The sequence below is a fragment of the Eleginops maclovinus genome, chromosome 23 (genome assembly GCF_036324505.1).
Source record: "Eleginops maclovinus isolate JMC-PN-2008 ecotype Puerto Natales chromosome 23, JC_Emac_rtc_rv5, whole genome shotgun sequence".
Classification (NCBI taxonomy): domain Eukaryota; kingdom Metazoa; phylum Chordata; class Actinopteri; order Perciformes; family Eleginopidae; genus Eleginops; species Eleginops maclovinus.
In genome coordinates, this window is record NC_086371.1 from 1,172,757 (window position 1) to 1,196,448 (window position 23,692).

General features: G+C 43.1%; 1 protein-coding gene across 3 annotated transcripts in view; it reads right to left on the minus strand.

Annotated features, from left to right (window-relative positions):
• Positions 1-23,692, minus strand: part of htr4 (5-hydroxytryptamine receptor 4) — a 129,968-nt gene that overhangs the window by 74,060 nt on the left and 32,216 nt on the right. For all 3 annotated transcript variants that reach the window (XM_063877146.1, XM_063877145.1, XM_063877147.1), the window contains exon 2: positions 16,647-16,725. In XM_063877146.1, the coding sequence (XP_063733216.1) occupies positions 16,647-16,702 (56 nt within the window). In that variant the 5' untranslated portion in view covers positions 16,703-16,725. The remainder of the gene's footprint in view (positions 1-16,646; positions 16,726-23,692) is intronic.

Sequence of the window (23,692 nt, forward strand, 5' to 3'; positions counted from 1 at the left end):
CCTCCTTTTCCCTTTGGGGTAAAAATACTACAGCGGTTTCAGCAGTATTTGGAGACTGTATGAAATCAGTCTAACCTATTTTGTGTGACTCAATGAGACGCACACATGCCACAAAAAGCTCAGACATCAAAATGTATGTAATGATTGGGATTGAAAGAGATTTGCAAAACCGTTTTCATGAAAATCACAGGTCTTGTTTCCCATTGGAATGAATGGGAAATCAACATGAATAGAGCTCAAAATCCCCCGACTTTGAGGTCCCACGGCTTCACCATACGTTAACGGAACAAACAGATTAAAAGTTTAAATGACTCTCCAGACTCTTAGCTTTATGGGACTGAAAGGGTTTTATGAAACATGGAACAGTTTTCCTGTAATCCCAGTTTAACTTTTGGTGAATTTCTTCAGATGTTGTGATGGGTGTGTATGTGGCGGAATGTTCAGAGTGACGACATCATCAGTTAGAGTGTAGAGGGGCTTTAAAGTGTTCTGAAAAGAGGTCTCAAAACTGCTCTGAATCCCATAATATTCACTCTACATATACTATAGTACATGATAACAGTAGCTACTGTCCTCAGTGTCATGTGGATGTCTTCATTAAACCAAAGTGAGCGTCATATCTGGTCCAAAAGTGCCTTAAGTGACAAAAAGTCCAGCTGCCTCGCCCATAGACACCCATGTTAAAGTTTCCCACGTCCACATTTTACACAACAAACACACAAAAGTCCAACATATGGTTCATCAGGGAACCAAGGTGCTCACGCCAAGAAATCGTATCGATACTCGTTACGGGTTTCTGAAGAGGGGGGAAACTGTCAGAGATAAACCTCAATACATTCTGGATGAGACTCACTGCTGCTGTAGGTCACCGCGGTAAACTGAACAATGAAAACCCCGAAAGCAACAAACCCCCACTTTCCCTTTAACACAAGTATAAGTATTCAGTGCTGACGGCTAACAGGGACCAGAGGAAGTTGGTTTGGACCCAAAACACACTGAGTAATAAAACAGGGAATATTATTGGCTGTTTCCTCCTCGTCTATTGTTCGCTATGAAATGGAATTCTGATTTACAGTTAGTTCATTTCATCCGTCGGTTTGTGTCGGATTCCCTCCAGCTGTCCCGCCTCGCCTGCTGTCTTTGTTCAATCTACTGTCCACAAATTAACACTCACACACACACACACACACACACACACACACACACACACACACACACACACACACACACACACACACACACACACACACACACACACACACACACGCCAGAATGAGTCAGCTTCCTGCGACGATCCACAGATTTGTATTTGAGTATTTGTCATTCATATGAGAGCTGCAGCAGATTCTAGTGAACAACTTCTTTCTGTATTTTCTTTGGTTTCTTTTCTTACACATGCTTTTGGCTCACATGCATGATGAGACGTGATGTCTCTGTTGCTTGGTTACTTGTTGTCTTCGTTAAAGGGCAGCTAGGGAAGAAGCTGCAAAATAAATCCACACAATCTGAAATTGAGTTAACCACAAATGTAAACAAGCACTAACCCCATGCCAAAGGAAAAGGGCCAGTCTGCCGGAGAGCAGGTTCAGAAGAGGACCTGCTTGCATATGCATCACTTGGTAGAGACATAATCCAGAGGCACTTTGCACCGTGCATCCTGAACTGGACACACACACACACACACACACACACACACACACACACACACACACACACACACACACTGCACCCCTCTGCTCCCCCTGACAGCAAGTCTCCAACATATCAAACCCTCGCAGGACAGTAAGAAACCTGCAGTTTGTACGAGAATGAAATACCATAAATCCCCCGCCTCAGAGCGATGTGATGAGGGAAACAGCGCAGACAGAATGAGAAACAGGAAAGGTAAAAACAGAAACAGTCGTGTCCTCGTTCAGAGTGGACATGCTTGGTTATTAATGAGCCGAGATCAAGAACGACTCTTTCCTCTGTGAATAAAACACACACAAACATAATGAAGGACATGTTGTACCAGCTCACGTTGTCTCATAATGAAGTCAAATACTATGCAGAGTGATGTTGTTGCAGCAGCCAATTACAGCTCAGGATTTAAGTAGGAACCAGTGTTTGTTTACTCCGTTTCCTCAGGAAGGCTAAACAGCTTTTGACCACACACACACACACACCCCGACACACACTGAGGTAAAGTTTGGCTACGAAAGCGAAGCAAGTGTGTTCTCAAGCAAATACAAGATTAGCACAATAGCCATGGAGTGATCTGGTGGTGTAGTTTAACTCACAGAATCCCTGCTGTTAGCATGTTAGCATTACACCTAGCCTGTTTATATCAATGAAGGCTACTGACGACATTAGTTTGACTTCACTTCTTCTATTAAACTGACCTCAGGAACTTAGAAAACCTCCTCTGTCCTGCAGGTATTCCCTCAGACTGTGCGTGTTATCATGTGTTGTCCTGGGGTTTCCTGTTCATTATTATGGGAGGAACTGCTTCAGTCAGTGTTGAGTTTAGTTAATCACAGACATGCTAGCTGGCTAAAGTTGTCCGAAAGCTATCCAGTTATTCATGTAATGACTCACTTTTATTGAACAAAAGTAGAATCCAGAGACTTAAGGTTTCTTTTAATGTGTCAGTCATCACATTTCAGTTGATTGGTAAATTTGTATTTGATCTGTGAGGCATTATAGCTCGTCATGCCCACATGCTACTTTGCTAGCGCTGTATGTAGCTTGATTAGCATGTAGCTTTTGCACACCAGCCCTCTGTGTGTTCAAAACCTTCAATCTCTCTGTACATACAGGGCTGTATCGTCTCTGGACATAAATTGTGTTTCTCAAAATGTATTTGATCTAGAAATACTGCAGAGTAAACCTTGTGTGAAACGTTGACGTCATTTACTTTCTGTTTACTTCCAGCTAACAATCTGAACGTCTCCATGTGCCGCTGCTGCTGCTGGAAGAGTTTCTGATGAACTCCACACCCATCTGCTCCACGTGAATGCAGAATAACAGAACTATAAATCATGTCGAAGACAATGCAGTTGTGCTTTTGTAAAGACCAGACCGGAGGACGTCAGCGTCTTGCTCAAGGGCCCTTCAGCAGACCCTCGTAAAGACTGGACAGCGTCGCCCGGCAGGCAGCGTCTCAACACATCAGGGGAATCAGTCTTAACTTGAGGTCAACAACCAATCTGCTCTTTCCTCCATAGAAGGGACTACATTTGCATTTCAGATTCTAAAAAGTGACACAAGCTGCATGACAATCAGGACAAATGACCGAGCATCGCCTTGAGACCTTTTGCTCCAAACATGCAGAGTTTAAAACACTCAAAGGTTTTTGTTAGCCTTCACATTCACAGAGGTCAAACAAGCTGTGCAGACCTCTCTCTAAACATCTGTTCATGAATGAACGTCGTGAACATGCACGGGGCTATTTTCTGATCCTCACGAGTTCCAGAGAGGACATGATCCATCACACACAGCAGTCCGTCAGGAGGGTCTGATGATGGATGATAACGAGGTCTCCTCTGTGTCACGATGTGTTTTTTGGGAGGGATACAGTGCCCTCCAGAATTATTGGCCCCCTTTTAGTAAAAATGAGCAAAACAAGATGCAGAAACGGTCTCTATTGTTTCCCTCCTAATCTTTCATTCAAAATATTAACACAAATCAAACCTTTTCTCTGAAGTAAAACTATTCAAATAAAATGTTGACTTTAAATAAACATTTCTCTCCAAAACATGAGCCACAATTATTGGCACCCCTAGAAAATCATTTGATTAAGATCTCACTGAAGTATACTTCCAGTCATAACTTACATTGTTAGGTTCACCTGCTGATTAGGAACTCTGAAGAGGTCAACCATGACTTCCTGTTTCACTGGGGTATAAATATGAGGTGACACAGGCCAAAATAGCCTTTGTCATTCATCACTATGGGAAAGACCAGAGAACACACTGATGAGCTGCAAGTTGTTGAGCTGCGCAAATTAGGAGATTAAGAAAATCTGGAAACAGTTGAAATGCCCATTTCCAATATCAGGGCAATAAGAAGCATCCAGCAACAGGAGAGGTTAGGAATCAGCCTGGAAGAGGACGCGTGTGGACATTGACACCACACACCGTGAGGAGGATGGTTCGACTGGCAAAAGTATCTCCAAGGATCACAGCTGGAGGTCAGTTGAGTCTTGGGGTCAGAAAGTCTCCATAACGACCATCAGACGCCACCTACATCACCTCAGGATGATTGGGACGGTTGCCAGGAAGAAAACATTGCTTTCAGTTCACAGCAAACTAAAGCGTCCACAGTTTGCCAAACGTAACTGGGACTTCGAATGGGACGGGGTTATATGGTCAGATGAGACCAAAATAGAGCTTTTTGACAACAAACGTCAAAGGTGGGTTTGGCACAGACAGAAAGATAGCCATACAGAAAGCACCGCATACCCACTGAAGTATGCTGGTGGACCTTTGATGTTGTGGGGAAACCGGACAGCCTCTGCTCGGAGCTTAAGATGGGCCGTGGTTGGACCTTCCAGCAGGACAACGATCCGAAGCACACCTCACAATCTACTCCAAAATGGTTTACTGACCACAGAGTAAAGACTTTGCCATGGCCACCACAGTCCCCAGACCTGCATCCCATTGAACATGTGTGGGAGGGGCTGAAGAGGAGAGTCCACAAGCATCAACCTCGGAATCTGAAGGATCTGCAGACACTCTGAAGAATGGTCTGAGATCCCGTGCCATGTATTCACCGAGCTCATCAGGCATCACAGGAGGAGACTCAGAGCTGTGCTCCTGCCTAAAGGAGGCCGCACAAAATATGAAAAGGAGGGGTGCCAATAATTGTGGCTCACGTGCTTTGGAGAAAAATATTTAAAGTCAACTTTGTTATTATTTTAAAATAATTCCACTTCAGTAAAAGGTTAGATTTGAGATCCTGTTTTGAATTAAATATAATGTATATACCTTTTTTGCTCATTTTTACCAAAGGGGTGCCAATAATTCCGGAGGTCACTGTATACACTTTCTTCCATGCTATTGTGTGACCCACAGTCATGTTGGGCCTATTAATGCAAACCAGAATGATAACAGACAAGGACACTTTTAAATTCTGAAAACAAATCAATGATATAAAGTAATCCTAATCTAACTGAAAGTAATCCGGTTACTTTTACATTTTGACACTCAGATCGGGGTCGCCGGTTCCAGTCCCCGTACAGACCTAAATATGGAGTGTGTACTGGTACTTGAAGAGGTCCCACTTCACCTCCTGGGCCCTGCTGAGGAGGCACCAGTCACTACATCTCTTACAGGTAACTAGTGATTGTGATGGATTCACTTTTTTATGGTAACCCTCCCAAAAGCTGGTTATAAAAACAGCTTTTCTGGAGACACTAAAAGGCTTCTCCTTAATCTACTTTTATTCAGATCTCATTTGTATGTCACATGAAATAGGTGTTTCCAAGCACACACACATTTCCATCGAAAGAGATTTCTACATGAATTCACTTCATCATTCAATCCTCATGCCTCCTGTTTTAACCAAAACCAAACATACTCAGCCACTCTTCATTGGTTTTAGTGACTTTTTTCAACCCTTTTTCACTACATTTTATGATGTTTCAGATATAAATACGCTTTAATGTGTATGGATGTTAAAACAACAACGCTTTTCTTATCTACAGCTCTTTGTCCCGTCAGAAGTCCACCCGACCTCCCTTCAGGTCAAACTGTAATGCCGTTACAGATTTACGTCACTTTTGATAATCAGTGCAGACATTTTCCACCTAAAGATTGTCAGGTCCCGGTCGTGTTCAATCTACCGTTAAAAACAACCTATAAATCCTGCAGGATCTGTATCCTAACACTGAGACACGTAAAGATAAGGCGGAGGATTTTTGTTGTGAAGATAAGGAAGCGACACACACAGGAAGTGTACCTGAAAGCTGTCAAAACAACACGAGCATTTATCTGAAATGTGGTTTATTTGTCAGTCTGTCACTGCTGTGACTCGGCATTTTCTTGCAGCGGTGACAAATCCTTTCACATTTCCACGCTGTTAGTAGAAGAACTTTCACTTTGATGCCAACTCTTCTGTACTTTTGAACGTACACCTTTGCAACAGAGCATTTTTTAAAAGTAGTAATTCTGCTTTTACCCAAATACTAAACCTGAGGACTTCTTCCACCTCTGCAGCCGAGGAGGATCAGGGACATTCAGTGGAGTGCTTTCTAAAAGAGGAAACCTGGTCTTCTGTTACCTGAGGACACTCTAGATGGGCGCCACAGTTCATTTAAGTCCCCGATCACATGGAAGAGCAGGATTCAGTTCTGAAACCCAGAAATGAGTCGGCATTTTTCTCACTTTTTGACCCGTTTTTCTTACAATCAACATTTTTTTGAACATGTTTGTGGTTGTTTCTGCACTGACGCCTCTGCAGAAACACTCGTCTGTTGTTTAACTTGCATTGCATTACGTTTTCAATGCATACAATGTGAATAAAACTCCTTTATGTCACTTCCACACCAATAAATGTATGATTTAGCATGACGTGGAGGAACGATTTTACCTTAAATAACGTTTTTATTGTCTTCTATTTATTTAATCTTCATAAAGGCTCCAGTCACTTATAGTTTGATCATTTGGGATTCATTTGCTTTCTCCATCAAGCTGATTCATACATCATGCTTTTCTTATTTATTTTGTCGTAATTTGCTAAATAAATGACCATAACGAACGAAAAATGTTCATCTTTAAAGGATCATTTTGTGACGGCGAGATTCTGAAGAGGAGTAAACACGCGGAGGATTTTTCCTTTACGTGTTCAGTGTTCTGTTTCCTGTCGCTGAGGCTTTAATCAGACTCACAGAAAGCAAACAGCACGGTCTCCATGTTTCATGCACATCATTAAAATCCACTCTCTGCATTCTGCAAGTGCTCGCCGTGTGTGTGTGTGTGTGTGTGTCACAATTAGATCATTAACACACTCTGCAGCCGTCTTTAGCATGTGTGTATCAAAGGGTTTTCCTCACTGTGGGAAAACATCGGGCAGTCTTTAGCTCAGAGCCACTTGTCAGCACACATTACCTAATTGTGCAACAGGAAGACACATTTGTTTCAATGCCGGCATAAAAACTTCTAACTCCTCCAAAAAATAAAGCATAACCTCCTCTCCTCTGCATCCAGAAGCAGGAGAGGCATTGCTTCTGAAAGCTTCTGGAAACATTTGTACTGTAGGAGCGCTGCAGAGAGAGCAGCTTCCCCCGGTGATGAAGGGCACGAGAGGCGGGATGCTCGCTGAGGGGTGAGAGCAGGGAAGTGAAGACTAAATTATAAAGCACAAACCCACACAAAAAAGGATAGACATCTGTGAAAGGGCAACATGTTCTACTAGCTTCCTCAGGAGAAGGTGGCTCTCTACTGCGTCATGTACTTCTGTTTTGTTTTGTTCTTACTTTTCCTTCTGCATCTGAAAGCATGGATGATTATTCAAAAGATTAAATCTTTAAGTGGACAATGAATACAAGACGAGAGCCGAGGCCTTCCCCCATGTTCGAAATGACCCCAGACTTTTCTAGAACTCTAAACAAGCCTTTCACTGCCTCGAGATTTCCCAACCAATATGAAGCAATAACAACCAACGCCACGTGAATGTGTGTGTGTGTGTGTGTGGGTGTGTGAGAGAGAGAGAGAGAGAGAACGCTCATTGAGAGTCTGGTGTTGTTTCCTGAAAGCAGAGGACAGCTATCAGTGACAGTTGGAAAGATCCCCTTGTCAGGCATGAATGGAAACAGTTTGGAAACACTGTATGATGGCACACTCAACTTCCCCCAAACGCACACACACACACACACTCTTCACCTCCTGCCTCCTGTCCATCTGCGAGGAAAACTGTTTCATCGCTGGAGATTTAGACACCATCGTCGTGCGCTCTGATTCAGATACGAGTACTGTCGTGTGGCTGTGTGTGTGTGTGTGTGTGTGTGTGTGTGTGTGTGTGTGTGTGTGTGTGTGTGTGTGTGTGTGTGTGTGTGTGTGTGTGTGTGTGTGCACTGTCATCTCCATGCATCAGCAAATGCTTTTGTGTATGAACAGAATATTTCTAATTGACTTTATGTAAGAGTGTGCATGACTTATTCAGACTGATTGCACAAGATGTTACGACAGCCGAGTCTGAAATGCAGGTACAGAACGGGGAAGAAGGTCTTGAATGGAGCGATTGAAAAAGCACACAACACTCATATTAAGCTGGCTGCAACATTATGTGCCGGGGGTTTGGGACGAATTATAAAAAGATGCAATAGTACAGAGAGTAAATGCAGCCACACCCTGCATGCATACTACGAAACGTTTACTCTCCAAAAATGATCAGATATTCAAACAAGAAACAAGCTTTCTGACACTGAAGCTTTTTCTCTCCTTCAAAGAAATGTAGGTTTTCTACAGGATTATAAAGAAAATACCGGCTCCATATTTTACAAGAGTCGTTCTAAAACTAAACGTCATCACGCCCAACATTAGCTTCCTTTAGCTTAGCGGTGGTGACGTGAAGTCATGTGACCGTGCTGTAGTTCCTTTATAGCCCAACATTAGCTTCCTTTAGCTTAGCGGTGGTGACGTGAAGTCATGTGACCGTGCTGTAGTTCCTTTATAGCCCAACATTAGCCTCCTTTAGCTTAGCGGTGGTGACGTGAAGTCATGTGACCGTGCTGTAGTTCCTTTATAACCCAACATTAGCCTCCTTTAGCTTAGCGGTGGTGAGGTGAAGTCATGTGACCGTGCTGTAGTTCCTTTATAGCCCAACATTAGCCGCCTTTAGCTTAGCGGTGGTGACGTGAAGTCATGTGACCGTGCTGTAGTTCCTTTATAGCCCAACATTAGCCTCCTTTAGCTTAGCGGTGGTGAGGTGAAGTCATGTGACCGTGCTGTAGTTCCTTTATAGCCCAACATTAGCCACCTTTAGCTTAGCGGTGGTGACGTGAAGTCATGTGACCGTGCTGTAGTTCCCTGTGGCCTAACGGTAACTCTCCATGAATGGATCCATAGATGACAGCAGGGAACAAACAGCTGAATGAACAAACATTTGACAGAAGTCCTGAAACAATACAAGCTGGCAGCGGTGAACTCCGGCTTTCTGTTTCATCTCATGCTGTCTGTTCAATGCAATCATCCAGAAAACAGGACCTGTCACAGGACACCTGAGAAGAGAGGAGAGGAGAGGAGAGGAGAGGAGAGGAGAGGAGAGGAGAGGAGAGGAGAGGAGAGGACAGGACAGGAGAGGAGAGGAGAGGGCAGGTAAACAGCTGCTGATTCTGGAAGGGAAAGAGAAGCCGGCAGCTATCTGATCGCTCTGACGGTCTGGTATTGACTTATAGCTCGAACACGCCGTCCTGTTCCGGGTCTGTCGTGCCCGGCGGCTGCATATAAGCCTCCGAAGTGAGCTATTACATTGCAGGATGTGTTTGACATGAACTGAGAGCTATAGCTTTACACAGCACTGGTTTCAGCAGGACATTATTCTAAGCTTCAGGGTTTTTGTCAAGGGCAAGCTTCAGGATTGATTTTAAGATCCTATTGCATCCAAGTACATCTCAGATCCTCTGACACCCTACGTGATAGGTGGAAACCTTTTCTGTTCAGTGGAACAACTTCCCTGAGGAGGTCAGTTTGGCAAGCCTTTTAGAAAGATCTAGATTGCCGTCGCTCTCTACTGCTAAGAGATGTCTTAGTTCTCTGGATGATAGGAAAGAAGCTTCAATGCTTCCTTTGTTGTCTCCTTAAGGAAACACAGGACCATCCTTTAGGGACGGAAAGGAGATAATGCACTTCCGTGCGCCACAACATTCAAACAACATTTGGCCGTCCAAATAAATAACCAATCCTGACCGACAAACACAGATCGATTTATCCTCTTTTAAAGTCTGAGAAAAAAGAAGGAAATCTGAGAAAAATCCTTAAAAAACTTTAGTCAGGAAAAAAATAAAAAAGGTTCTGAAAATCTCAGAATTTCGAGACTAAAGTCTGATTTTAATCTCAGAAATCAAAACGAATTTCACTTTTGATCAGACCTCTCTGTTTTTTTCATTTTTCATAAATATAGCATGAAGCTAACGTCACCTCCTGTCTACATTAAGCCCCGCCCACTTCCAGGTGTAAATCCTGCATCAGAGCGAAGCGGAAAATAATAGTGTCCTCACGTCTTAAAGCTGCGAGTCATATATTGCACATCCAACAACAAATAGATCCAGAGCTCCGGTTCCTTTACTTCCTCTCCAGAAAAAAGGAGAGTAAAAGAAAGGATCAGAAATCTCAGTCTCAGTGTCAGCCTGCTGCCTGCCACTCGTCCCCCGCAGACCCACCATTACATGGATGTACATCCATCCCCTATTTACTCACCATAAGCTGTCTCTGCCGTCTGACCAGACATCTGACCCCATCTCCATATCTCTGGACTCTGAACCCTTTCTGACCAGCAGAGAGATTGTTTCCTGGCATCACTTTAACATTTTACGGGGGAAATCTGCATTTTGGTTTGAGGGCGCACGCTGAGAGTAAGACAGAGCAGAGACCCTGATACCTGGTTTAGACCAAACTCTGCACACTTGGCAACAAAAGGTGCCAATCAAAGACATACGATCGGATGAAGAATGACTCAGAACCATCTGTTCACTCCTATGCATCATTATTATGGAATATGAGAAATGTATCATCTTGCCACCTTCATAAGCTCTCCACCAATCAAACCCTCCCAAAGGCAGCAGGAGTACCGGGTTATACATCCTGAACATAATGTGGAGCATATTTGACAAAGAAACTGATGTCAAGGTGTCGCTGAATCATCCGTGCCGAGGGACACACTACAGCGCATACCCAGCACCGATACCCTGCTGGTAAAGAGATAAGACATTCTGAGGGAACATGCAGAGCAACATGTGTGATATGATTAAATTAACTCATCGCCTCCCGGTAGGTTAGCAGCAACAGCAGATAGTGTTTCCACTAATTAAGAAGTTTGGGTTTAGGAAGAATTATGCTAATGCTGCTAATTTGGCATGACAAATTACATTCTTCCCTATAGCAATGGATGCTTGCTAATACGTACATGCATTTGCGTTTGAGGCATTAGGATCCAAACACAGAAACAAAAAGGAACGTAAGTAAAAGGAAAGGTTCATTAAATGTAAAGCTAATAAAAAACAAGTAGTCCTAAACTTAGTGAGCAGGCAGGTGATGAAAAGGGAAGTAAAGAGGTGACGTGTTTTTGTAGGAGCATTTGGAGCATAAATGCAATTAGCAGAAATAAAAAGGTAATGTTGGGCTATAAAGGAACTACAGCACGGTCACATGACTTCATGTCTCCACCGCTAAGCTAAAGGAGGCTAATGTTGGGCTATAAAGGAACTACAGCACGGTCACATGACTTCATGTCTCCACCGCTAAGCTAAAGGAGGCTAATGTTGGGCTATAAAGGAACTACAGCATGGTCACATGACTTCACGTCTCCACCGCTAAGCTAAAGGAGGCTAATGTTGGGCTATAAAGGAACTACAGCACGGTCACATGACTTCACGTCTCCACCGCTAAGCTAAAGGAGGCTAATGTTGGGCTATAGAGGAACTACAGCACGGTCACATGACTTCATGTCTCCACCGCTAAGCTAAAGGAGGCTAATGTTGGGCTATAGAGGAACTACAGCACGGTCACATGACTTCACGTCTCCACCGCTAAGCTAAAGGCGGCTAATGTTGGGCTATGAAGGAACTATAGCACGGTCACATGACTTCATGTCTCCACCGCTAAGCTAAAGGAGGCTAATGTTGGGCTATAAAGGAACTACAGCACGGTCACATGACTTCACGTCTCCACCGCTAAGCTAAAGGAGGCTAATGTTGGGCTATAGAGGAACTACAGCACGGTCACATGACTTCACGTCTCCACCGCTAAGCTAAAGGTGGCTAATGTTGGGCTATAAAGGAACTACAGCACGGTCACATGACTTCACAATAACATGAGGAACACAGGAAAACACAAAAACAGGAAGTCAAACCACAAAAGATACAGGGAAAGTTTTATACTAAATAAAACAGAAACTACATAAACCAACGTGTTATCTTAATGTCATTTTATCTCTCCCCTCATCACTCTGACATTCTGCCGTGTTGCATTAACATGTGCCTCCAACTTCCTCTACCAAACAAGAACATACTATAACATACCATATGTGACGTTAGCATGTCTGTATATATAGGGGGCTGTGCCGGCTGCTGTGACACTGACTCATTAATCATACCTGCTGGCCAGAGCATTCTTTTTCACTCCGCGCAGCTGGAGGCTCCGTATTACATCACAACTGGGTCATGTCATTTTCCACTACAATCTCATAAACACGCCTGTCTTACTACGGAGACCTGAGGCACTCATCCCTAATTATGGTGTCAGCAGCAAATAGAAACAGGTTATAACACGGCTTAGCTGAATACTGAATTCTGAGTGTAAAGTAAACACTAAAGGGAACAGCAGAAGAAGACAGACAGGAAGTAAACACTAAAGGGAACAGCAGAAGAAGACAGACAGGAAGTAAACACTAAAGGGAACAGCAGAAGAAGACAGACAGGAAGTAAACACTAAAGGGAACAGCAGAAGAAGACAGACAGGAAGTAAACGCTAAAGGGAACAGCAGAAGAAGACAGACAGGAAGTAAACACTAAAGGGAACAGCAGAAGAAGACAGACAGGAAGTAAACACTAAGGGAACAGCAGAAGAAGACAGACAGGAAGTAAACACTAAAGGGAACAGCAGAAGAAGACAGACAGGAAGTAAACACTAAAGGGAACAGCAGAAGAAGACAGACAGGAAGTAAACACTGAAGGGAACAGCAGAAGAAGACAGACAGGAAGTAAACACTAAAGGGAACAGCAGAAGAAGACAGACAGGAAGTAAACACTAAAGGGAACAGCAGAAGCAGACAGACAGGAAGTAAACACTAAAGGGAACAGCAGAAGCAGACAGACAGGAAGTAAACACTAAAGGGAACAGCAGAAGCAGACAGACAGGAAGTAAACACTAAAGGGGACAGCAGAAGCAGACTGACAGGAAGTAAACACTAAAGGGAACAGCAGAAGAAGACAGACAGGAAGTAAACACTAAAGGGGACAGCAGAAGCAGACAGACAGGAAGTAAACACTAAAGGGGACAGCAGAAGCAGACAGACAGGAAGTAAACACTAAAGGGGACAGCAGAAGCAGACAGACAGGAAGTAAACACTAAAGGGGACAGCAGAAGCAGACAGACAGGAAGTAAACACTAAAGGGAACAGCAGAAGAAGACAGACAGGAAGTAAACACTGAAGGGAACAGCAGAAGAAGACAGACAGGAAGTAATAATTAAAATGTTTCTGTTTTATTTTGTTTGATTAAATAAACGTGCATGGTTAAAGCGTTCAAGTTTTGTTTGTCCTCAGACATTTAATGATGAACAAATAAGTGCAAATTTCCCACAAGAGCAAGCTGATTAAAACATGTGTTCATTGAACTAAACAAAGTAGGTTCAATTGTTGAGGGAAGCTTAAGCTCTCTTATCACTGGGGCTTATATTGGCAGAAAGGGGAAAGTTGTTGCCAAGATAACGATGGAATTAATAGACAAATTAAAAATGAGGAAAGGCAAAATGTCCACAAGACTTTTCCTATTATAATAGACGATAACAGCGTGTGTTCTTTCTGTATAAAGTTAACCTTTTCTAATCTCCCATCCTTTAAGTAGAGTTCTGCGTTATTTATTGAACTAGGAAAGTCCCGTTGAGATTAAACCTCTCTTTGTATCAGAGAGTCCTGGCTGAGATAGGGAGCAGCACAGTCACAGAGTTAAGACAATAACAGAGAACATATCAGGGTCCGAAACGTGTCAACACAAAGCATCTACAGACTCTCTTTAAATCTGCTCAGAGGGTTACCTCATGTTGCAGCTGGTTCCTGGTGTGTCTTATGCGTCTGAATGAAAGTAGAGATTGACTGTAGAAATTCTCCGGTACTTTCTTAAGAAACTGGAAACAAGAGCGTCTGAAATCAACGTGTTCTAACTTGTAAAGATATCAATATTTTCCAGATGCTTATGAAGCAACGGATATTAAGATAAGATAACACAAGAGGTACCTTTATTAATCCCCGTGGAGAAATGTGAGTGTTTACGCAGCAACAGAGAAGAGGAAACACATCACTCACATCATTCCTTTGTTCATCAGAAGCTGTGTCCTCTAATTCCTCAGAAATTAAACATTCAAACACGTTGTATAACTGTACTGTTTTCTGCAGGAGGTCTTTTTATCATGTTCCTGACCTTCCTGATGAATAAAGCAATTATTCCAAATATTCCAATGTGTCCGCACTGGAGTGAAGTTCCCAGAGGAGTGACTTCACTCAGAAATATATTTTTCTGAATGTAACTCAATTTAAGATATAGACCTTTTCCCCAGCTCAGTGTGCAGTTAGAAAAACATTATGTGAGGCAAAGACGATGAGTTCCTTCTACTTTTTGAAGGATATTAATCCATTCATAAAGTGGAAAAACATCAAGAACAGTCTTATGAATAAATAAGGATATATCACTGGTTTAGTTCACAGTCCAACCCGAGCATACAAGGAGCAATGGTGCGTTCAAGGGTTTGAAGGTTTGTAATAAAACCTCAGAGCCCCGTAGAGACGACGTCCAAAGAGTGAAGGCATGTAGAAGATGCATTCATATAAACACCGTTGCCAGAGTGTAGCACAGACATAACGGATGCAAAAAGACTTTCTAAAGTAGAAACTTTAGGCTTAGACAAGACAAGAGAGAGTAGTCGATTAGCTATTGAGACACAGATTCACTTTCAGATCCTGCAAAGCCGTGACAGGGCGGAGGTTTAACGGCATGGATTTTGGTTTTGAGAACAACATGAGCTTTGTCCTGTCAGCATTTAAATCAGGTTTCAAGTCACACAGGCTATGTTGTACACACAAAGGGCCTGATTTGGGGTGGACGCAGGGCAATATATCACTGTATTGTCAGCGGAAATTTGCATTTAAAACGTTTTGATTAAGGTTGATTAACGGTCCTAGAACCCATCCCTGTGGCACACCCTTGAATTCGTTAAGAGAGCTTGAAGTAAATCCTTCTGCTTACACACACTGGGATTTTCTGTCTCTTCCCCACTATGCAGTCACCTTTATGCATCTTTTCCTTATCAGCCTGAGTCAAAGCAAGCGCAGCACAGCAAAGCACCTTCATAAGTGATGGTTTAAAAAGATATTCACATCTCTCTCATGCCCTCAGGGAGGAAAACAAACGCTAGCTAGGCAGAGGAAAGCTATAAAAGGACTCTTTACATTCATAAGCCATTAAAGAAAGACCACCCAACTGTTTCCCCGCTTCAATCAAACCAACAAGCCTGAGGGGGAGATAACTACAGAGGCAGGGAACTCACGCTGAATACTGTTTCCTCAGCCGGGCCTCAAATCTGAAGAGATGCCCTTGAAGGGAACCGGGGCAGGGAATTCATTTTTGATCTGCAGCCCTCTGAGACTGATTTAATACAGAGTGCTGCAGATAGCGTCTTCTGTTCCTCCAGATAAACAGTTGTATAGATCAGTTTGTGTGAGACTCTGGGACTGTATATAAACAGAAGGATGTCAAATTAAAGGAACAGTCAGAAGGAAAAGTGGAGCTTGGTAATAAAAGGTTTGATGAATTTCAGCGTGGTGTAAATGAAACGCTGTGGCCTCAATCTGATCTCTACCTCTATTAAACATCAAAGAGACGTCTCAGGCCCCCCCCCCCCCACCACCATCACGATGAAGACATGAAACGAGGAAACACGATTATCGCCTCCTGTAGAGTTCAGATATGTGAAGATTGTATTTCCGGCTGATTTTAGAGCTGCAACTCTTAGAAAGGGCTACAATTTTTACATTTTATTTGCAGCCTGTTTTGCGGTAAAAGTTGCTCTAGAAAAACTTCAACTCGAGGAGAGGTGGTGGTGGCAAAGTCCATAGGGACTTGGCTTGGGAACTGGAAGGTCACAGGTTCAAGTCCCCGAAAGAGCAACGGTGTACAGAATGTACATTTCACCTCAGTGGGACCATTAAGGGTTCCTTCTCTTCTCTAGGTGATTTTCAACATAGGGTCTTCCAAGTGTGGCACCGAAAACCAGTTCCCATTTGAACCAACCGCTGGAACATAGCTTAACATCGGAGGCTGGGTCAGATTAACCTGAGCAACAACACACACATAAAGTAACACAACATTCTCGACGTCACACATCCCCTTTGTGAAAGCGTCCTTGGGTTTATGAACGGTGCTATATATGTTCATTTAAGTACATATTATTATAATTATTAACCAGGATAACGAGTGACACACTATTTACCTTTTAACGACCACCCGTTCACTATGATGACCGTTCTGAACAGCAGCATTCTGTTGGTTTTTAATACCGGCTTTCAGGTTTAGTCAATACAACAGTTTTCCTGTCAGACCACACCGGAAAAATATGCCGGTAGAAAACAGCTTACGCCACAATGACAACAAGAAGTAGTGAAGACAGGCTTCGGTATCCATGCGAACATCATCCATGAAACACTTTGATCCGTCATAAAAGCTGAACAGTGCTCACCTCTCACTGATAAGCTCCTCCATCACCGGCATCGGGCCTGCAGCGCTGACGTTCATGTGACCATAAATGCAGAGATTCCCTGCAGACAGGAGAGCACGATTAACACACTGACACACTCATGCATACTTTAAATAACAGACACATGAAACATAACCACAGACAGGTTTACTCAGTGATGCGTAGTGTACATTCTGACGGCCGTGTCCGAGAGAGACTTAGGAGTGTCGCGACCTTCAGGATTACCCGCTGAATAATAAAATAAAATAAAACATAAGCTTCAGCCGTATGGGCAGCCATCACACAACAATTAATCATGTGGACATTTAAAGCTGAGACAGCTCCGCACCAACCAGAGCCAAACAAACTAAAGCCTCATGTTATCTACTTTTTACAATACACTGCAGAGCAGAGCTCGCAGCCGCAGACATCACAGAGAACATGTTGCGTCACGCTGCATGAACACTAACAATTCACCTCAGCTTCACCTAAATAAAGATGTTGGTTCCTGTATAATTGCTCTACTCGTGGTGGTAATGTGGAGGAAGCTCCGTTGTGTGACATCCAGTTTAATGCTTCTTCTTATTCAGTGTCACCGTCTCTCTCAAACAAACACAGCCATGCATTCATTGATTACATCATGGATTACTATCTCACAGATGGCACATGTTCAAGATGCTTAACACACACACACACACACACACACACACACACACACACACACACACACACACACACACACACACACACACACACACACACACACACACACACACACACAAGATTGCAAGTTGGGAGTCAAAAGTTGTATGGATTATTGATCCTGACTGCTAGGGTCCCTTGAAAGTCAATGAAAGATCAAAATATATCGGTGTTGTTTTTTATTTAATTGCAGCACAAAGTTGATCTATCAGAACAAAAGTTGAGAAACTGGGAATAATTTTTAAAAAGTGAAATTAAATTTATGAAAAATAGTGAAAATGTGTAAAATAAAATCTATTTTTCGCAAAAAGTCAATTTATGAAAAATAAAACATTTTGAAAGAAAAGTCAGAATCAAAGTAAAAAGTCTGAATTCTAAAAAAAGGGAAATTACAGAAAAAAAGTGAAATCCTGAAATTTCAAGCATAGGTTGAAATTTCAGGATTTCAGAAAAAGTTGAAAAAAATTAAATATTTTTAAGAAAATTCCAATTCTGAGAAAAAACTCAAACATCTGAAAAAAGCGGCCCCGGCTGCGACGCTACTGGCTGGGGCACCTGCACCGTACGCCGGCGACCCGGGTTCGATTCCCGACCCGTGGTCCTTTCCGGATCCCACCCCGACTCTCTCTCCCACTTTCCTGTCACTCTCCACTGTCCTGTCTGATTAAAGGCAAAAAGCCCCCAAAAATATCTAAAAAGTGAAATTTCGAAAGAAGAGTAAAACTGTTTTTCAGGTTGATATATTTAGCGTCTCTCTCTGGGACATGTCTCCATGCTTTAATGTCTCTCCTGGGACATGTCTCCAGGCTTTAGCGTCTCTCCTGGGACATGTCTCCATGCTTTAATGTTCAGAAAGCTCTTCATTTTTCTCATACTGCCTGTGCTGCAGCACCTCTTTTCCCCCTCTGTCTGAAAACAGAGCCCAGTCTGCTCTGATGGGTCAGCTGGCCGGCTCTGTTGTGATTGGTCAACCACTTAGAGATGACCAATCACAACAGAACAGAACAAAGGAGTCCAGTGAAGCGTCAATGATACACAAGTGGATATTGCGCAACAGCTTTTTTCAATATTGACAGTGTTGTTGCTCATCAGTGATATTAAAGTGTGTTGTGAGTCCTCCTTTTTGACCTTTGTAAAGACACATTATGGAAAGTGACGGATGAGAAATGATAAGGATTAGCGATAAGGGATTGAAGATTAAAGAAGATGACCTTCATGTAACATCATGACTTAACATCACTGTGTTATCTTTACTCTGATTTTTAGCATTTGGATTTTGAATGAAAGTTATCGACACCACGGTGCTGATATGAAGCGAGGAGATGCAGAGGTCGCTGGATATCAGAGGTTAAAGGTCAGCTGTGTAGATAAGAGTACAATGACTTATGAAAGTGTCCTGCTGGATAATCTTCATGTACTGCTCTATATGTCATGAAGATTTGTCCTCAATTACAAATAGAAGACACAGAGTACAGTCCAAACCAGGCTTGGGGAACAACAGTGTGAGGTGAAGTCATGTGACCGTGCTGTAGTTCCTTTATAGCCCAACATTAGCCTCCTTAGCTTAGCGGTGGAGACGTGAAGTCATGTGACCGTGCTGTAGTTCCTTTATAGCCCAACATTAGCCTCCTTTAGCTTAGCGGTGGAGACGTGAAGTCATGTGACCATGCTGTAGTTCCTTCATAGCCCAACATTAGCCGCCTTTAGCTTAGCGGTGGTGACGTGAAGTCATGTGACCGTGCTGTAGTTCCTTTAAAGCCCAACATTAGCCGCCTTTAGCTTAGCGGTGGAGACGTGAAGTCATGTGACCGTGCTGTAGTTCCTTTAAAAGCCCAACATTAGCCGCCTTTAGCTTAGCGGTGGTGACGTGAAGTCATGTGACCGTGCTGTAGTTCCTTTAAAGCCCAACATTAGCCGCCTTTAGCTTAGCGGTGGTGACGGTGAAGTCATGTGACCGTGCTGTAGTTCCTTTATAGCCCAACATTAGCCTCCTTTAGCTTAGCGGTGGTGACGTGAAGTCATGTGACCGTGCTGTAGTTCCTTTATAGCCCAACATTAGCCTCCTTTAGCTTAGCGGTGGTGAGGTGAAGTCATGTGACCATGCTGTAGTTCCTTGATAGCCTAATCGTGATTTTGTGAGAATCTAGCTGCCGTGCAAGGCATGCTCGTTCCTCTGGTGGGAATGTTTTCTTCACATATTCCTTCATTTTCACGCTCCTGTTCACCGTTCCATGAACTCAATCGCAGCTCTATGTCACTCAGGAACATACCTATTCAGGAATGTGTGGGGCAAAATAAAAGCTCACATGTCGACACACTGACGGAGTTTTTCCCCACCTTCCTCCAACACAGGACAGGGACGTTCATGGCACCAGTGTAACGAAGCGTTCACTGGGTATTACATCATTATAGGACTTTATTATTGGCCACCAGTATGAAGTCTCCTTGGCACTGTCTTGAGGTCGTGGCGGGCCTGCTGTCTCGGGTCTATAATAGACGCAGTCGGGGAGGTGAACGCATGACAGAGCTAATGGGCGAGGCCGCTGAGAGTCTGTCAGCTCGAATCCACTCACACACAGAGGGAGGCAGCAGAAAACACAGGGGACTGATGACCGAGTGGGAAACTGATGGAGCAAAGTGAAAGAAGGACACACAGGGGACTGATGATATCTGATGGGGACTGATATCAGGGACACTGATATGATACAGCAGCATTTTCAAAAACTGACAATCTGGTGACTCTAAGTTTTGGTCGAATTGACAATTTTGCTTAAGAATGTTCCTGAAATGACCCGAAAGTCTCTAAACAGCAGCCATGACGAGAGGTGTTTGGATTCTGTAGATGGTAGGAAAAGAGCTCCAATGCTTCCTCTATTATCTCCTTTAGGAAGCACTGGACCGTCCTTTAGGAAAGGGAAGGAGATAGCGCTGTCACCACGACTCCTCATGAACAACAGACCATGTTAGTCAAGTTACGCTGCTCATTCAGATATTTCTGCTAAAGTGTTCAGTGTTATCTGAGCTGTGGGGGGTTTCTCAACATGTTTGAATGGTGATGTGCACAGTGAGAGATGTGTAAGCCTAACCAGTGATGCATATGTTGCACACAACCATACTTACTGGGATTCATGTGGATTAAGATTAAGATGAATTGTGAAAACAGTTTTTTGCTCTGGTGTTATTTTACAGACACACAAACAGGACCTATAGACACGCACTAATGAAGAGGTTGCCCTCTCTGAAGTGGCCCCTCTCCAGCTGTGAACATTGGACATGTCTATTAAGTACACTAGAATATACATATTGGTGTATTAGTATTAGTAAGATCTTGATGTTGATTTGCAGATGTTTACTTGTTTGCAGTAAAACAGACACTGGTCCTGAAGGAGAGGTTTAGTCTGGGTTTGTGTTCCTAAAGAAAGCCCCGGAGAGTTGTCCCTGTCAGGCGACTGAAGCTCATCAAATATTAAAAGTCCTGCCACCATCGCTCTTCAGTTTTGGGAGAGAGTCTGAATGGAGCTGAGCGGGGAGCTGCCGTGTTGTGACATCCCCTCCCTGGGATCACATTAGGACCCCTCGTCCGTCTCTCTTTTCAAAAACACCTGCCAGAAATCTGACATCTGAGCGCAGAGGTCTTGAGGAGACAGAAGTGTCCTTTTGTGTCTTCTTGTCCTTCATGAGGCACCCTACGTTTCTTATGTGCTGCTTTTTGGATTCTGACCTTCATCAAGTCAAGTCTGCTGTTCCCTTCAGTGTTTACTTCCTGTCTGTCTTCCTCTGCTGTTCCCTTCAGTGTTTACTTCCTGTCTGTCTTCCTCTGCTGTTCCCTTTAGTGTTTACTTCCTGTCTGTCTTCTTCTCCTGTTCCCTTCAGTGTTTACTTCCTGTCTGTCTTCTTCTCCTGTTCCCTTCAGTGTTTACTTCCTGTCTGTCTTCCTCTGCTGTTCCCTTTAGTGTTTACTTCCTGTCTGTCTTCTTCTGCTGTTCCCTTTAGTGTTTACTTCCTGTCTGTCTGTCTTCTTCTGCTGTTCCCTTTAGTGTTTACTTCCTGTCTGTCTGTCTTCTTCTGCTGTTCCCTTTAGTGTTTACTTCCTGTCTGTCTGTCTTCTTCTGTTGTTCCCTTTAGTGTTTACTTCCTGTCTGTCTGTCTTCTTCTGCTGTTCCCTTTAGTGTTTACTTCCTCTCTGTCTTCTTCTGCTGTTCCCTTTAGTGTTTACTTCCTCTCTGTCTTCTTCTGCTGTTCCCTTTAGTGTTTACTTCCTGTCTCTCTTCTTCTGCTGTTCCCTTTAGTGTTTACTTCCTCTCTGTCTTCTTCTGCTGTTCCCTTTAGTGTTTACTTCCTCTCTGTCTTCTTCTGCTGTTCCCTTTAGTGTTTACTTCCTGTCTGTCTTCTTCTGCTGTTCCCTTTAGTATTTGCTTCCTGTCTCTCTTCTTCTGCTGTTCCCTTTAGTGTTTACTTCCTGTCTGTCTTCTTCTGCTGTTCCCTTTAGTGTTTACTCCTGTCTGTCTTCTTCTGCTGTTCCCTTTAGTGTTTGCTTCCTGTCTCTCTTCTTCTGCTGTTCCCTTTAGTGTTTACTTCCTGTCTGTCTTCTTCTGCTGTTCCCTTTAGTGTTTACTTCCTGTCTGTCTTCTGCTGTTATCTCTGGGATCCAGCTCTCTGTCTTGTACTTTCTTTCCTTCTCTTGTTCTCTGTTTCTTTTCTTTACTGGGGAAAGTTGAGCCAGTCTGGAGGTTTAAAGGGTTCCTTTATAAAGGACTGTTGATTCCCTTTCATCACTTGCTCTGTTTTTCTTTTTCACTTGGACTTCATTCGATTTACATCCAGAAATTACCCTCTAGCTTTTGTGCATATGACAATGACTTCTTTGATTTCTTTTTGTCAACCTATATTTACAGGCAGTTTCATCGATAGCTTTTCTGTAATTAACTGTCAAATGTGGCACCCTGGCATTATCATAAATGCTTTTGTTACATAATCTTTCTAAAGGAAGCTGAATAATGCACTTAAATAATCCATAGACTTGACATTCATTTGAAAATGTGAGACTTTTTAGAGGAAGGCAAGAACAAAATAAGCCTACAGAAACTGTCATGGGACTGAAAGTAAAGCAAGACTCAGGACTCTTAACGTTGTCAGGTTGCTGCAGTGTTCACACCTCGCTGTCTTGTCATCGTTCTGCTTTTCACACAACATGGCAACACAGGGTCACACACCAAACTCAGACCTTTCCCAGGGAGGAAACATCTCTGGTGTATCTGGTCTGCAAGTCTTATTTTATTTCAAAAACTCACAAGAGGTCACACAGGAAGTACTGCACTAAAATGCACTGAGTCGACGGGCACACATGTTCACATATAACCCTGTACCTTGAGTTATAGCCTGTTTCCTCTCGAAGAAACAACAACTTTGGACGGTTTTGCAAATGGTTCACACAGACAGTTGACCCAAGCTTCAACCCTAAACATATATAATGCGCTCAAAGGTCCAGACATGTGGGATGCATCCCATACTCTTTTTCCACTGGAGTAGTATCAGAGCCAGTTATAGCTGGGGCGCAATGCTTTTCCACGAACCGGACCAGGACAGGGGCTTTCTTTAGATGATTCAAACAGTAGTATAAGTATCTTTGTTGACTAAGTGTGTCGATAAAATGTAAGTGCATTTACAGTGCTTTACTGTATACACACTTATACCACAAGTATCTATAAGCATATAAGAAAGGGTGATGTACAGTTCCTTTCACATTCAGTGCATCCACACATGCTGTACGGCTAATAGCAATATGTTAGCTTTAACTTTAATCCCAAACCATAGCATGTTTGCGAAGACTTGTCTCCCAAGAAAAAGTCCTTCAAAATTCAGAACCAGATATGTATGTCAGTGCTGTTGCCTAAAACGGATATGTGGCTCTAAGAGAGGAAAACCTACAATGAAAATGAGTTGCTTAGCCGGTGTTGAGGCTAATTGCACCACACAAAAGGGTAATGCCGATTAATTCAATCTACCTTTTGCCTGCTGTGAGGTCAACCAGTGTCGTTGTTTTAAACAACCATTCATTTTATCAACTCCAAAACAGTTTAGCTCCTTAACCTCTATTAAGGCCACGGCACATCTTTACCAAACGGCTGCTGCAGACCAGAAAGAGCAGCTGAGGTCCTTTGGAAAGACAAAGGAAGAGCCGGTAAAAGCTGCGTCATACTGTTGAGATATTTACCCATGATTCGATGATAGAAGTCGAATATTGTAATATCTTTAGTCAAACCTGCATGATGTTCTGAGTACCAGGAAGGGCTGTTTAATGTGTGAATATGGTAAAGCAAGTCGAGCGTTTAGTAATCCTTGATAAG